General features: G+C 48.0%; 1 protein-coding gene across 2 annotated transcripts in view; it reads right to left on the bottom strand.

The window, feature by feature from the left end:
- Nucleotides 1-8,690: 8,690 nt before the first annotated feature.
- Nucleotides 8,691-12,838, bottom strand: part of LOC144486840 (transcriptional-regulating factor 1-like) — a 77,063-nt gene continuing 72,915 nt past the window's right edge. Inside the window, exons 15-16 of one of the 2 annotated variants that reach the window (XM_078204862.1) lie at nucleotides 12,474-12,574; nucleotides 8,691-10,030 (exon numbers count right to left, since the gene is read on the bottom strand). In XM_078204862.1, coding sequence (XP_078060988.1) covers nucleotides 9,739-10,030; nucleotides 12,474-12,574 — 393 coding nt within the window. In that variant the 3' untranslated portion in view covers nucleotides 8,691-9,738. Of the gene's footprint in view, nucleotides 10,031-12,473; nucleotides 12,578-12,838 lie in introns of both variants that reach the window. The other variant, XM_078204861.1, reaches the window with a different exon arrangement.

The raw sequence follows: 12,838 nt of genomic DNA on the forward strand, positions 1-12,838 counted from the left end.
CTTTCAAAATTATTAAGTGTGTGTGTGTGTGGCTCTACATTTGCTCTGACAATCGATTGTGTCCCAGAATGAGGAGTGCCTGTGCACTGGTTAACAATGTAGGTCATGGATCCCTGGGGGGGGGGGGGGGGTTAACTGGAAATGAATCTGTAACCTGGAAGAACACTGTTACGATTTACCTTCTAGAAGCACAGGTGCCTTTGAACCCATTACACTCCGGTAACTGGGAAAAGAGGAGGCTTGCCAGATACCAATGGATCTCTGCAAGGAGATGTCCAGCTGGGTCCGCCTGCACAGCCTCTGAGAGCTAGCTGATTCTGACATCTGTGTTCAGCCTCCTTTAAAAGAAGGGTTGTGTTGAAGTTACCCACAATGACGTAATGTACATAGAATTTACCCCACAAAATGAGGCCATTTGGGTAGAAATGGTCGAAAGCTTCAGGTTTTTAGGTGTCCAGATCACCAACAACCTGTCCTGGTCCCCCCCATGCCGGCACTATAGTTAAGAAAGCCCCACCAACGCCTCTACTTTCTCAGAAGACAAAGGAAATTCGGCATGTCCGCTACGACTCACCAACTTTTACAGATGCACCAGAGAAAGCATTCTTTCTGGTTGTATCACAGCTTGGTCTGGGGCTCCTGCTCTGCCCAAGACCGCAAGAAACTACAAAGGGTCGTGAATGTAGCCCAATCCATCACGCAAACCAGCCTCCCATCCATTGACTCTGTCTACATTTCCCGCTGCCTCGGGGGAAAAGCATAATGAAGGACTCCACGCACCCTGGACATTCTCTCTTCCACCACCTTCCATCGGGAAAAAGATACAAAAGTCTGACGTCACGCACCAACCGACTCAAGAACAGCTTCTTCCCTGCTGCCGTCAGACTTTTGAATGGACCTACCTTGCATTAAGTTGGTCTTTCTCTACACCCTAGCTATGACTGTAACACTACATTCTGCACTCTCTCCTTTCCTTCTCTATGAACGGTATGATTGTCTGGATAGCGCGCAAGAAACAATACTTTTCACTGTATCCCAATACATGTGACAATAAATCAGGTCGGTGCTTCACCCGAATTACCTTTCCACCATTCCTCAATCAGCATATCCTCCAGTCCTGTTTCTCCTCCTGTGTTTACTCAGCTTCCCCTCATGTACATTTCTAATATTCACCTCAGCTTGTACTTGATGGGGTGGGTATGAACATTTAGTGACGTGTTTTTCTTTCACTGTTCGACAGCGCGTGCGATTGCTGCTCCCTCCATTGAGCCTGGTTACACACACTCCCATCCTTGCTCCTCTCCACTGCAGGGTTTCAACTTGATATTTGCACCCCCCCCCCCTCCTCTTACATCTCCAATTTTGAGGTGGAGTTGCCGGTGTTGGACTAGGGTGGGCACAGTAAGAAGTCTCGCCACGCCAGGTAAGTGTTGTGACACTTCTGAGTGTACTCTCCACTTTTATTTGACCTTGGGGCATCGGGCTATTACTGAGGTAAAGGCTGATCTACTGTGTGTGGAGGTATATGTGGCCTGTAAGCATTCAGCTTAGTATATAACTGATTTGATGGTCACACAAGACTTTGATGAAGAGTAATGGGGAATGGGCAGGAAGGAGGAGATCATAGAACCCTCACAGTGCAGAAGCAAGCCATTCAGCCGATCAGGTCTGCACTGACTCTCCGACATAGCACCTCATCCCGTAACCCCACGTACTTGCCCACCACAGGAGAGACAACTCCTGTTACAGGAATTGCACGTCTCTCATCCAAGCCAAAGTAGAATGAGGGCGCTGGGCAGGAGTTGTGTGTGGTGGTGGGCACTGAGCAGCAAATGGAAAGGATGGTTAGTCAATGCCCTAGTTGCTGGTTAGTCAATGCCCTAGTTGCTGGTTAGTCAATGCCCTAGTTGCTGGTTAGTCAATGCCCTAGTTGCTGGTTAGTCAATGCCCTAGTTGCTGGTTAGTCAATGCCCTAGTTGCTGGTTAGTCAATGCCCTAGTTGCTGGTTAGTCAATGCCATAGTTGCTGGTTAGTCAATGCCCGAGTTGCTGGTTAGTCAATGCCCTAGTTGCTGGTTAGTCAATGCCCTAGTTGCTGGTTAGTCAATGCCCTAGTTGCTGGTTAGTCAATGCCCTAGTTGCTGGTTAGTCAATGCCCTAGTTGCTGGTTAGTCAATGCCCTGGTTGCTGGTTAGTCAATGCCCTGGTTGCTGGTTCGTCAATGCCCTGGTTGCTGGTTCGTCAATGCCCTAGTTGCTGGTTAGTCAATGCCCTAGTTGCTGGTTAGTCAATGCCCTAGTTGCTGGTTCGTCAATGCCCTAGTTGCTGGTTCGTCAATGCCCTAGTTGCTGGTTCGTCAATGCCCTAGTTGCTGGTTAGTCAATGCCCTAGTTGCTGGTTAGTCAATGCCCTAGTTGCTGGTTAGTCAATGCCCTAGTTGCTGGTTAGTCAATGCCCTAGTTGCTGGTTAGTCAATGCCCTAGTTGCTGGTTAGTCAATGCCCTAGTTGCTGGTTAGTCAATGCCCTAGTTGCTGGTTAGTCAATGCCCTAGTTGCTGGTTCGTCAAAGCCCTAGTTGCTGGTTCGTCAATGCCCTAGTTGCTGGTTCGTCAAAGCCCTAGTTGCTGGTTCGTCAAAGCCCTAGTTGCTGGTTCGTCAAAGCCCTAGTTGCTGGTTCGTCAAAGCCCTAGTTGCTGGTTCGTCAAAGCCCTAGTTGCTGGTTCGTCAATGCCCTAGTTGCTGGTTCGTCAATGCCCTAGTTGCTGGTTCGTCAATGCCCTAGTTGCTGGTTCGTCAAAGCCCTAGTTGCTGGTTCGTCAATGCCCTAGTTGCTGGTTCGTCAAAGCCCTAGTTGCTGGTTCGTCAAAGCCCTAGTTGCTGGTTCGTCAAAGCCCTAGTTGCTGGTTCGTCAAAGCCCTGGTTGCTGGTTAGTCAATGCCCTGGTTGCTGGTTCGTCAATGCCCTTGTTGCTGGTTCGTCAATGCCCTTGTTGCTGGTTCGTCAATGCCCTGGTTGCTGGTTAGTCAATGCCCTGGTTGCTGGTTCGTCAATGCCCTCGTTGCTGGTTCGTCAATGCCCTAGTTGCTGGTTCGTCAATGCCCTAGTTGCTGGTTCGTCAATGCCCTAGTTGCTGGTTAGTCAATGCCCTAGTTGCTGGTTAGTCAATGCCCTAGTTGCTGGTTAGTCAATGCCCTAGTTGCTGGTTAGTCAATGCCCTAGTTGCTGGTTAGTCAATGCCCTAGTTGCTGGTTAGTCAATGCCCTAGTTGCTGGTTAGTCAATGCCCTAGTTGCTGGTTAGTCAATGCCCTAGTTGCTGGTTAGTCAATGCCCTAGTTGCTGGTTAGTCAATGCCCTAGTTGCTGGTTAGTCAATGCCCTAGTTGCTGGTTAGTCAATGCCCTAGTTGCTGGTTCGTCAAAGCCCTAGTTGCTGGTTCGTCAAAGCCCTAGTTGCTGGTTCGTCAAAGCCCTAGTTGCTGGTTCGTCAAAGCCCTAGTTGCTGGTTCGTCAAAGCCCTAGTTGCTGGTTAGTCAAAGCCCTAGTTGCTGGTTAGTCAATGCCCTAGTTGCTGGTTCGTCAATGCCCTAGTTGCTGGTTCGTCAAAGCCCTAGTTGCTGGTTCGTCAATGCCCTAGTTGCTGGTTAGTCAAAGCCCTAGTTGCTGGTTAGTCAATGCCCTAGTTGCTGGTTCGTCAAAGCCCTAGTTGCTGGTTAGTCAAAGCCCTAGTTGCTGGTTAGTCAAAGCCCTAGTTGCTGGTTCGTCAATGCCCTAGTTGCTGGTTAGTCAATGCCCTAGTTGCTGGTTCGTCAATGCCCTAGTTGCTGGTTCGTCAATGCCCTAGTTGCTGGTTAGTCAATGCCCTAGTTGCTGGTTAGTCAATGCCCTAGTTGCTGGTTAGTCAATGCCCTAGTTGCTGGTTAGTCAATGCCCTAGTTGCTGGTTAGTCAATGCCCTAGTTGCTGGTTAGTCAATGCCCTAGTTGCTGGTTAGTCAATGCCCTAGTTGCTGGTTAGTCAATGCCCTAGTTGTGAAGCTCAGCAGGCTTTACCAGCACTGGTGAATTTGCTGCCATGGGAGTGGCCAGGCCGACCATGAGTGAGGCTACATGTGGATTTTGCTGGGCCTTTTATGGGTCGTGCGTTTCTCATACTAGAAGATGCAGACTCCACAAGTGGTTAGATGTTGAGTTGGTGAAGTCCACAGAAGCCACGGCCACTACTGACAAGAAAGACATTTGCGATCCATGGCATTCCAGAAGCAGTGGAGCCGGTCTATGGCACATCATTCACGGCGAAAGAATTCCAAAAATGTCTCCTCCATGTGAGGTTGGCACCTTCTCACCCAGCACCCTGGCAATGCGGGCAGTTCAAACATTTAAGATGTCAATTAAAAAGGCAGGTGACCAGGTCTATCCTTTACGGATAGCCAGTTTTCTATTATCAAAACACCACCTGTCACTACTCCAGCCAAGTTACTGATGGGACGTCATTTAAGAACCCAATTGGACATAACATTGCTAAATTTGGCAGGGAGGGTGGAGGCTAGGTCAGAAATTCTGTGTGTTTGAAGTGGAGGATGTGCTCTCAGTCAGAAATTCTGTAACAGGCTTGGCCTAGTTGGCTGGTAAAATTGTGGAGAGAACAGGACCCGTCTCCTATGCCGTGGAAGTACAAAGCTGCAGGCTTGGGAAACAGGTGGGGCACCTGAAAAGGGCTCCCTGCAAAGACGGAGAATGAGGGGAGATCTAATAGAGGTGAACAAAATTATGAAGGGTATAGATAGGGTGAACAGTGGGAAGCTTTTTCCCAGGTCGGAGGTGACGATCACGAGGGGTCACGGGCTCAAGGTGAGAGGGGTGAGGTATAACTCAGATATCAGAGGGACGTTTTTTACACAGAGGGTGGTGGGGGCCTGGAATGCGCTGCCAAGTAGGGTGGTGGAGGCAGACACGCTGACATCGTTTAAGACTTACCTGGATAGTCACATGAGCAGCCTGGGAATGGAGGGATGCAAACGAATGGTCTAGTTGGACCAATGAGCGGCACAGGCTTGGAGGGCCGAAGGGCCTGTTTCCTGTGCTGTACTGTTCTTTGTTCTGAGGAGAACAGCAGTAATGGGCACAGGGGATCCACGGGTGATAGTCCGAGGATACCAGCTCTGGCTACCGGGATTTCGGTGGAGAATGTGGAACTGGAGTATCCGATGGTTGTGGAGACTGAAGAACCAGAGCTGCAGAAGAGCCACTGGATCCAGGCTGAATGAGCCTACCTTTGTTGTCCATCCTGTCAGGCCCTTTAAATGTCGAAGACCTACCACCAAACTGAGGTGCTCTACCAGAGCTTGGAAGTCTCCGGACCGATTAAACCTCGCGTGAGTTTTCCAGTGGTTCTTCCTCACGCCCTTTTTGCAGAGGAGCCTGTTGTGTATCTTACTGACCCTGTTCTTTGTCTCTCCCGGGAAGTATTTTGGATTTTAGGGGGAAGGAGTGCAATAGCGTGGTTCTTTATAGCGGGGGGTGAGGGGTCCATTATTGGCGAGGGCCCTATGGATTGTCCCGTGGGAGGCTGAGCCAATTAGAGGAGGTGTTGGTCTAGTGATGTTATCGCTAGACTATTAACCTAGAAACTCAGCTAATGTTCTGGGGACCCAGGTTCGAATCCCGCCACGGCAGATGGTGGAATTTGAATTCAGTAAAAAATATCTGGAATTAAGAATCTACTGATGACCATGAAATCATTGTCGATTGTCGGAAAAACCCATCTGGTTCACTAATGTCCTTTAGGGAAGGAAATCTGCCGTCCTTACCCGGTCTGGCCTACATGTGACTCCAGAGCCACAGCAATGTGGTTGACTCTCAACTGTCCTTGGGCCACTAGGGATGGGCAATAAATGCTGGGCCAGCCACGACTAGACAGGGTAGATTCAGAAAGAATGTTTTCGATGGTGGGGGGGGAGTCCAGAACTAGGGGTCACAGTTTGAGGATAAGGGGGTAAACCTTTTAGAACTGAGGTGAGGAGGAATTTCTTCACCCAGAGGGTGGTGAATGTGTGGAATTCACTCCCACAGAAAGTAGTTGAGGCCAAAACGTTGTGTGATTTCAGGAAGAAATTAGATATCGCTCTTGGAGCGAAAGGGATCGAGGGATATGGGGGGTAAGGGGGGATCAGGATATTGGGTTGGATGATCAGCCATGATCATAATGAATGGTGGAGCAGACTCGAAGGGCCGAATGGCCTCCTCCTGCTTCTAGTTTCTATCTTTCTATCACACTACCGCTTGTCTTTCTCTGCTTTAAGTTGACCTATCTTCTCCACTTGAGGATGTTTGCGTGTGAGATAATGAAGTGGACACCATGGCAGGTGAGGAACATCCTTCTCCGTTCTCTCGGGCACACTTTGCCCTCTTGTACTTGCTGCTTTTTGTAAAACCTCTCAATTTTAAAACATAGCTTTTTAACCAAGCACCAAACATTATCATTTTTACAGGAAATACTTTACTTTTTTTACAAAGTATTTACAGGATTTGTAACACATGTGTGTATGTTTTTTTTATATATATATCAAAATATACATATATCAAAATAGCCTAAGAATATAAACTGAACTGGATCAGTCATATAAATACTGTGGCTACCAGAGCAGGTCAGAGGCTGGGAATCCCGCGGTGAGTAACTCACCTGACTCCCCAAAGCCTGTCCACCATCTACAAGGCACAAATCAGGAGTGTGATGGAACACTCCCCACTTGCCTGGATGGGGGCGGCTCCAACAACACTCAAGAAGCTCGACACCATCCAGGACAAAGCAGCCCCGCCCGATCGACACCCCATCCACAAACATTAACTCCCTCCACCACCAAAGCACAGTGACAGCCGTGTGTAACACCTGCAAGATGCACCGCAGCAACTCACCAAGGCTCCTTCCACAGCACCTTCCAAACCCACGGTCACTGCCATCTAGAAGGACAAGGAGCAGCAGATACATGGGGAACACCACCACCTGCAAGTTCCCCTCCGAGTCACTCACCGTCCCGACTTGGAAATATAATCGGCCGTTCCTTCACTGTCGCTGGGGTCAAAATCCCGGAACTCCCTCCCTTACTGCACTGTGGGAGTACCTACACCACACGGGCTGCAGCGGTTCAAGATGGCAGCTCACCCAACACCTCGAGGGCAATTGGAAATGGGCAACAAGTGCTGGTCTAGCCAGCGATGCCCACATCTCATAAATGAATAAATAAATGAAGTTAATTCCAGTTTATAAGAATGCAAACTCGGTGTGAAAAAATAATCTCCATGTTTATGATCCATCAGGGGGGGAATTTAACAGGGAACGAGTGGAGTGGAATTTGTTGGGGATTTACCTTTACTGGGAATCAAAGACCTCTGTTTTGCAGTGTGAGATTGCTGGGGCTTCAGATAGACCTTCCTTTACCACGCAGTTAGCTTCCAAGCCGCTTCTCAGGAGCAGGGTGGGCTTGCTGGGTTCTCCGAGCTCCCTGCTTTTCTAGTTCTTCATGAGGGGAAGCTGCATGCCTGAAGTGTACGTCAAACCCACGAGTGACTGAGCCCCACAACCTGGGTTTTCACATCGAGGTGCAGAGGCAGCGTGTCGGAGGACAGGGATAGGTTGGAAGGGAGGCTGAATTTGGGGATACGGAGCCCTCCTCAGCCTAGCTGCGCCGGTCTCTGGCAGGACTCCACTGGCGTACCACAAGGTTCAGTGCTGGGACCCTTATTGTTTGTCACGTACATAAATGATATAGATGATAATGTGGGGGGAATGTGAAGCAAGTTTGCAGATGACGCCAAGATTGGTACGGTGGTTAATAGTGAAGGAGAAGATTGTAGGTTACAGGAAGATATAGATGGGTTGGTCAGATGGACAGAGCAGTGGCAGATGGTATTTAACCCTGATAAGTGTGAGATGATGCACTTTGGAAGAAGTAACAAGACAAGGGAGTATTTAATGAATGTCAGGACACTGGGAAGCTCAGAGGAACAGAGGGATCTTGGGGTAATTATTCACAGATCCCTGAAGGCGGCAGAGCAGGTGAATAGGGTAGTTAAAAAGGCACATGGGACACTGGCTTTAATCAGTCGTGGTGTAGAGTATAAGAGCAGGGAGGTAATGTTGGAGCTGTACAGAGTGTTGGTTAGGCTACAGCTGGAGTACTGTGTGCTGTTCTGGTCACCTCACTATAGGAAGGATGTGATTACACTAGAGGGGGTACAGAGGAGATTCACCAGGATGCTGCCTGGGATGGAGCGTTTGAGCTGTGAGGAGAGACTGGAGAGGCTTGGATTGTTTTCTCTAGAACCAAGAAGGCTGAGGGGGGACATGATTGGGGTGTATAAGATTAGGAGGGGTATGGACAGGGTGATTAGGGAGCAGCTGTTCCCCTTGGTTGAGGGGTCTGTCACAAGGGGGCAGAGTTTTAGGGTGCGGGGCAGGAGATTCAGAGGGGATTTGAGAAAACATTTATTCACCCAGAGGGTGGTGGGAATGTGGAATGCGCTGCCTGGGAAGGTAGTGGAGGCTGGAGACCTTACAACCTTTAAAAAATATTTGGATAAGCACTTGAAATATCAAAACATTCAGGGATATGGGACAAGTGCAGGAAAATGTGATGAGCGGGACTTTAGTGGTAGTTATTGTGGGTGCAGACTCGATGGGCCTTTTCTGCACTGTACGATCCTAGAACTCTATGACCGCTAGTGGCAGGAGTTTGGATTGGGCCTGAGTCAAGGATTAGAATCCAAATCATATTCCATCTGCCCAGAGCCTGACCTGCACCCAGTTAAACGGGTACGTGGAGGCTGTCGGATTTCACTCAAGTTAAATGTCCTGCGTATACTTTAACCAGATAGAAGAGACTTTCAATGCAAGTTCATGGCTACTTGATTGCCAAGAGAGATAGCTACTCGGGTGATATGCTTGTAAAGTCACATAGAAGATAGGAGGAGGCCATTCGGCCCTTCGAGCCTGCCCTGCCATTCATCACCATCATGGCTGATCATCCAACTCAATAGCCTAATCCTGCTTTCTCCCCATAACCTTTGATCCCGTTCGCCCCAAATGCTATATCCAGCCGCCTCTTGAATACATTCAATGTTTTGGCATCAACTACTTCCTGTGGTAATGAATTCCACAGGCTCACCACTCTTTGGGTGAATAAATGTCTCCTCACCTCCGTCCTAAATGGTCTACCCCGAATCCTCAGACTGTGACCCCCTGGTTCTGGACTCCCCCCACCATCGGGGACATCCTCCCTGCATCTACCCTGTCTAGTCCTGTTAGAATTTTATAAGTCTCCATGAGATCCCCCCCGTCATTCGTCTGAACTCCAGTGAAAACAATCCTAACGTAGTCAACCTAGCAACACTGAAAACAAGAGGCACAGAAATAAGGTGGGCTGGGGGACGATGAAGCGGGGAAAAGGGGATTTGTGAATTCACCACAAATGGATAGACGGGTACATCAATGCTGCGTCAATAAAAATGTCAAAAATATATCATTTCAATATTAATAGCTACCAATGAGAGAAAATGAACGAAATCATTAGCCCCAGTACTGTAAATGCTCATTGGTAAAAGGAGTTCAGTTTTTGTCGGTGCTAAACAAAAGTCATTGTTCATAAATCAGATTTGTGCGTCCGTACCCTCTGTACGCCAGAGGCTTTCTCAGTCTTCACAGTTGGAGCTTGGCCAAGAACTATCTCTGCCCGTTGCCCTGAGCTTGTTATAAGAAGATATTCTGGCACTTCCCTTTGGCAAGGTTGAGTTTGACCTCCTGGTGGTACAGCGGGGGCAGACTGGTACAGGTCATGGCCTCCGACATGGCCTCCAGATGCTCCTGGATCTCCCGGTTGTCCCAGCTGGCATAGGCAGGCGGGGTGGCGGTCACTTTGGCCAACGCTGCCCCAGTGTAGGTGACGGGGGGATAAAGGGGCTCGTGGGACCTGTGTTGCCAGTCGTCCTGTTGCCGGTGGATCTTCATGTGCGCGTTTCGACTCTTGATTTTGTAAAACATCCTACAGAGGGGATAAATAGTTTTTAAAAAAATGGTTAGTAAGAACTCTTTTTTGGTGTCACGTGTCTGGAACATTAAAATACGACGTTAGCCTGCGACTGAGAGGGAGCTTGCTTCTGTATTCGCGGCAGTGTCAGTATCTCTATCAGTCTGTTACTGGAAGTTTCTGTCATAAGAGTTCTTAAGTTCATAAAATATAGGGACAGAATTAGGCCATTCAGCCCATCGAGTCTGCTCTGCCATTCGATCATGGCTGATATGCTCCTCATCCCCATTTTCCTGCCTTCTCCCCATAACCCTTCAACCCCATTCCCAATTAAAAATCTGTCTAACTCCTCAAATTTACTCACTGTCCCAGCACCCACCGCACTTTGGGGCAGCGAATTCCACAGATTCACAACCCTTTTGGGAGAAGTAGTTTCTCCTCAACTCTGTTTTAAATTTGCTGCCCCTTATCCTGAGACTGTGACCTCTCGTCCTAGAATGTCCCACAAGAGGAAGCATCCGCTCCACGTCTACTTTATCCATATTTTTTATCATCTTGTATACCTCAATTTGACCTACCCTCATTCTTCTAAATTCCAGAGAGTATCGGCCCAAACTGTTCAATCTCTCTTCACACGACAAACCCCTCATCTCTGGAATCAATCTAGTGAACCTCCTCTGAACTGCCTCCAATGTCACTACATCTTTCCTCAAATAAGGGGACAATAAGGGGACCTGTCACAGGTGGACAGAGTGGTGAAGAAGGCATTCGGCATGCTTGGTTTCATCAGTCAGAACATTGAATACAGGAGTTGGGACGTCTTGTTGAAGTTGTACAAGACATTGGTAAGGCCACACTTGGAATACTGTGTGCAATTCTAGTCACCCTATTATAGAAAGGATATTATTAAACTAGAAAGAGTGCAGAAAAGATTTACTAGGATGCTACCGGGACTTGATGGATTGAGTTATAAGGAGAGGCTGGATAGACTGGGACTTTTTTCTCTGGAGCATAGGAGGCTGAGGGGTGATCTTATAGAGGTCTATAAAATAATGAGGGGCACAGATCAGCTAGATAGTCAATATCTTTTCCCCAAAGGTAGGGGAGTCTAAAACTAGAGGGCATAGGTTTAAGGTGAGAGGGGAGAGATACAAAAGGGTCCAGAGGGACAATTTTTTCACACACAGGGTGGTGAGTGTCTGGAACAAGCTGCCAGAGGTAGTAGTAGAGGCGGGTACAATTTTGTCTTTTAAAAAGCATTTAGACAGTTACATGGGTAAGATGGGTATAGAGGGACATGGGCCAAAGTGGGCAATTGGGACTAGCTTAGGGGTTTAAAAATACAGGGCGGCATGGACAAGTTGGGCCGAAGGGCCTGTTTCCATGCTGTAAACCTCTATGACTCTAAAACTGTGCACAATATTCCAGGTGCAGCCTCACCAATGCCTTGTATAGTCGCAACAATACTTCCTTTCCTTTATATTCTATTCCTTTAGCTATAGATGTCAACATTCCTTTCGCTTTCTTTACTATCTACTGTATCTGCATGCTAGTTTTCTCATATATAATATAGCGAATATCTGAGGCTATAGCGAATATCTGTCTGCATCTCTCTTCCCCTCATCCCATCTTTGTGTCTGTCTCTGCCTGTGTCTCCTGGTCTGTGTTTCTGTCCATGCCTCTGCGTGTGTCGCTGCCCCTGCCTTTCATACCCACTCGAGACACATCTACTGTTTCTTTTTTTTCATTCCATGATCTCTCCCTTGAACTCTTCGCGACAAACTCTCTTCTCATTTAATCTCTCCCGTCTTTCCACTCTATCCACCTATCTTCCCTTCTCTTCTTTTACCCATTCTCCCCCATTTTGATTTGATTTGATATATTATTGTCATGTATTAGCATACAGTGAAAAGTATTTTTTCTTGTGCGCTATAAAGACACAGCATACTGTTCATAGAGAAGGAAAGGAGAGAGTGCAGAATGTAGTGTTACAGTCACAGCTAGGGTTCAGGGAAAGATCAACTTAATACGAGGTAGGTCCATTCAAAAGTCTGACAGCAGCAGGGAAGAAGCTGTTCTTGAGTCATTGAGTTGATTTCACCAACTTAAAATCGATTACGTTTCTAATTTTTCCAAGTTCTGATGAAAGGTCACCGACCTGGAACTCTAACGCTGTCTCTCACTCCACAGATGTTGCCTGACCTGCTGATATTTTCAGCACTTGGTCTTTACTTCTGTCTATGCCTCTCTGTGCCCTTCCGTGCTTGTTTCTATCTGTGCCTCTCTGTCCCTGTCCCTGTCTGTGTCTCGGTCTCTACCTCTCTGTCCCCTCTCTCCTGTCCCTGTCTCGGTCTCTACCTCTCTGTCCCCTCTCTCCTGTCCCTGTCTCGGTCTCTGCCTCTCTGTCCCCTCTCTCTCTCTCTCTCTCTGGTAAATGGTTGATGTCAGGTACACTTACTTTCCGCACTGTTTGCAGGGGAAGTTGCCGATGACTGTGGGGCACGGACTCTCTCGCTCCCCTCTGTGAGTACTCTCTATCGGCTGTGAACTGGGAAATGGCTGCTTCGAATCCAAATGAAACAGCAAAAATTAGAAACACATCCTAAATTATAATGATAAAAATTCCAATTGCCGTGAATTTACATCCTGGATGTGAGTGTTACAACACTTGATGAAAACCCCTGCTGACGGCTATAACCTCAAGGTCTACAGGTGAAATAGGAACATTGTTTCATCAGAGCCTGATGCAGCTCTTTGACGTACAGTCAACAAAATAAATCACAATTGACTTGTTCAGTGCGACCTAACACATCACAAGCTATC

This window comes from Mustelus asterias, unplaced genomic scaffold (assembly GCF_964213995.1).
Source record: "Mustelus asterias unplaced genomic scaffold, sMusAst1.hap1.1 HAP1_SCAFFOLD_482, whole genome shotgun sequence".
NCBI lineage: Eukaryota > Metazoa > Chordata > Chondrichthyes > Carcharhiniformes > Triakidae > Mustelus > Mustelus asterias.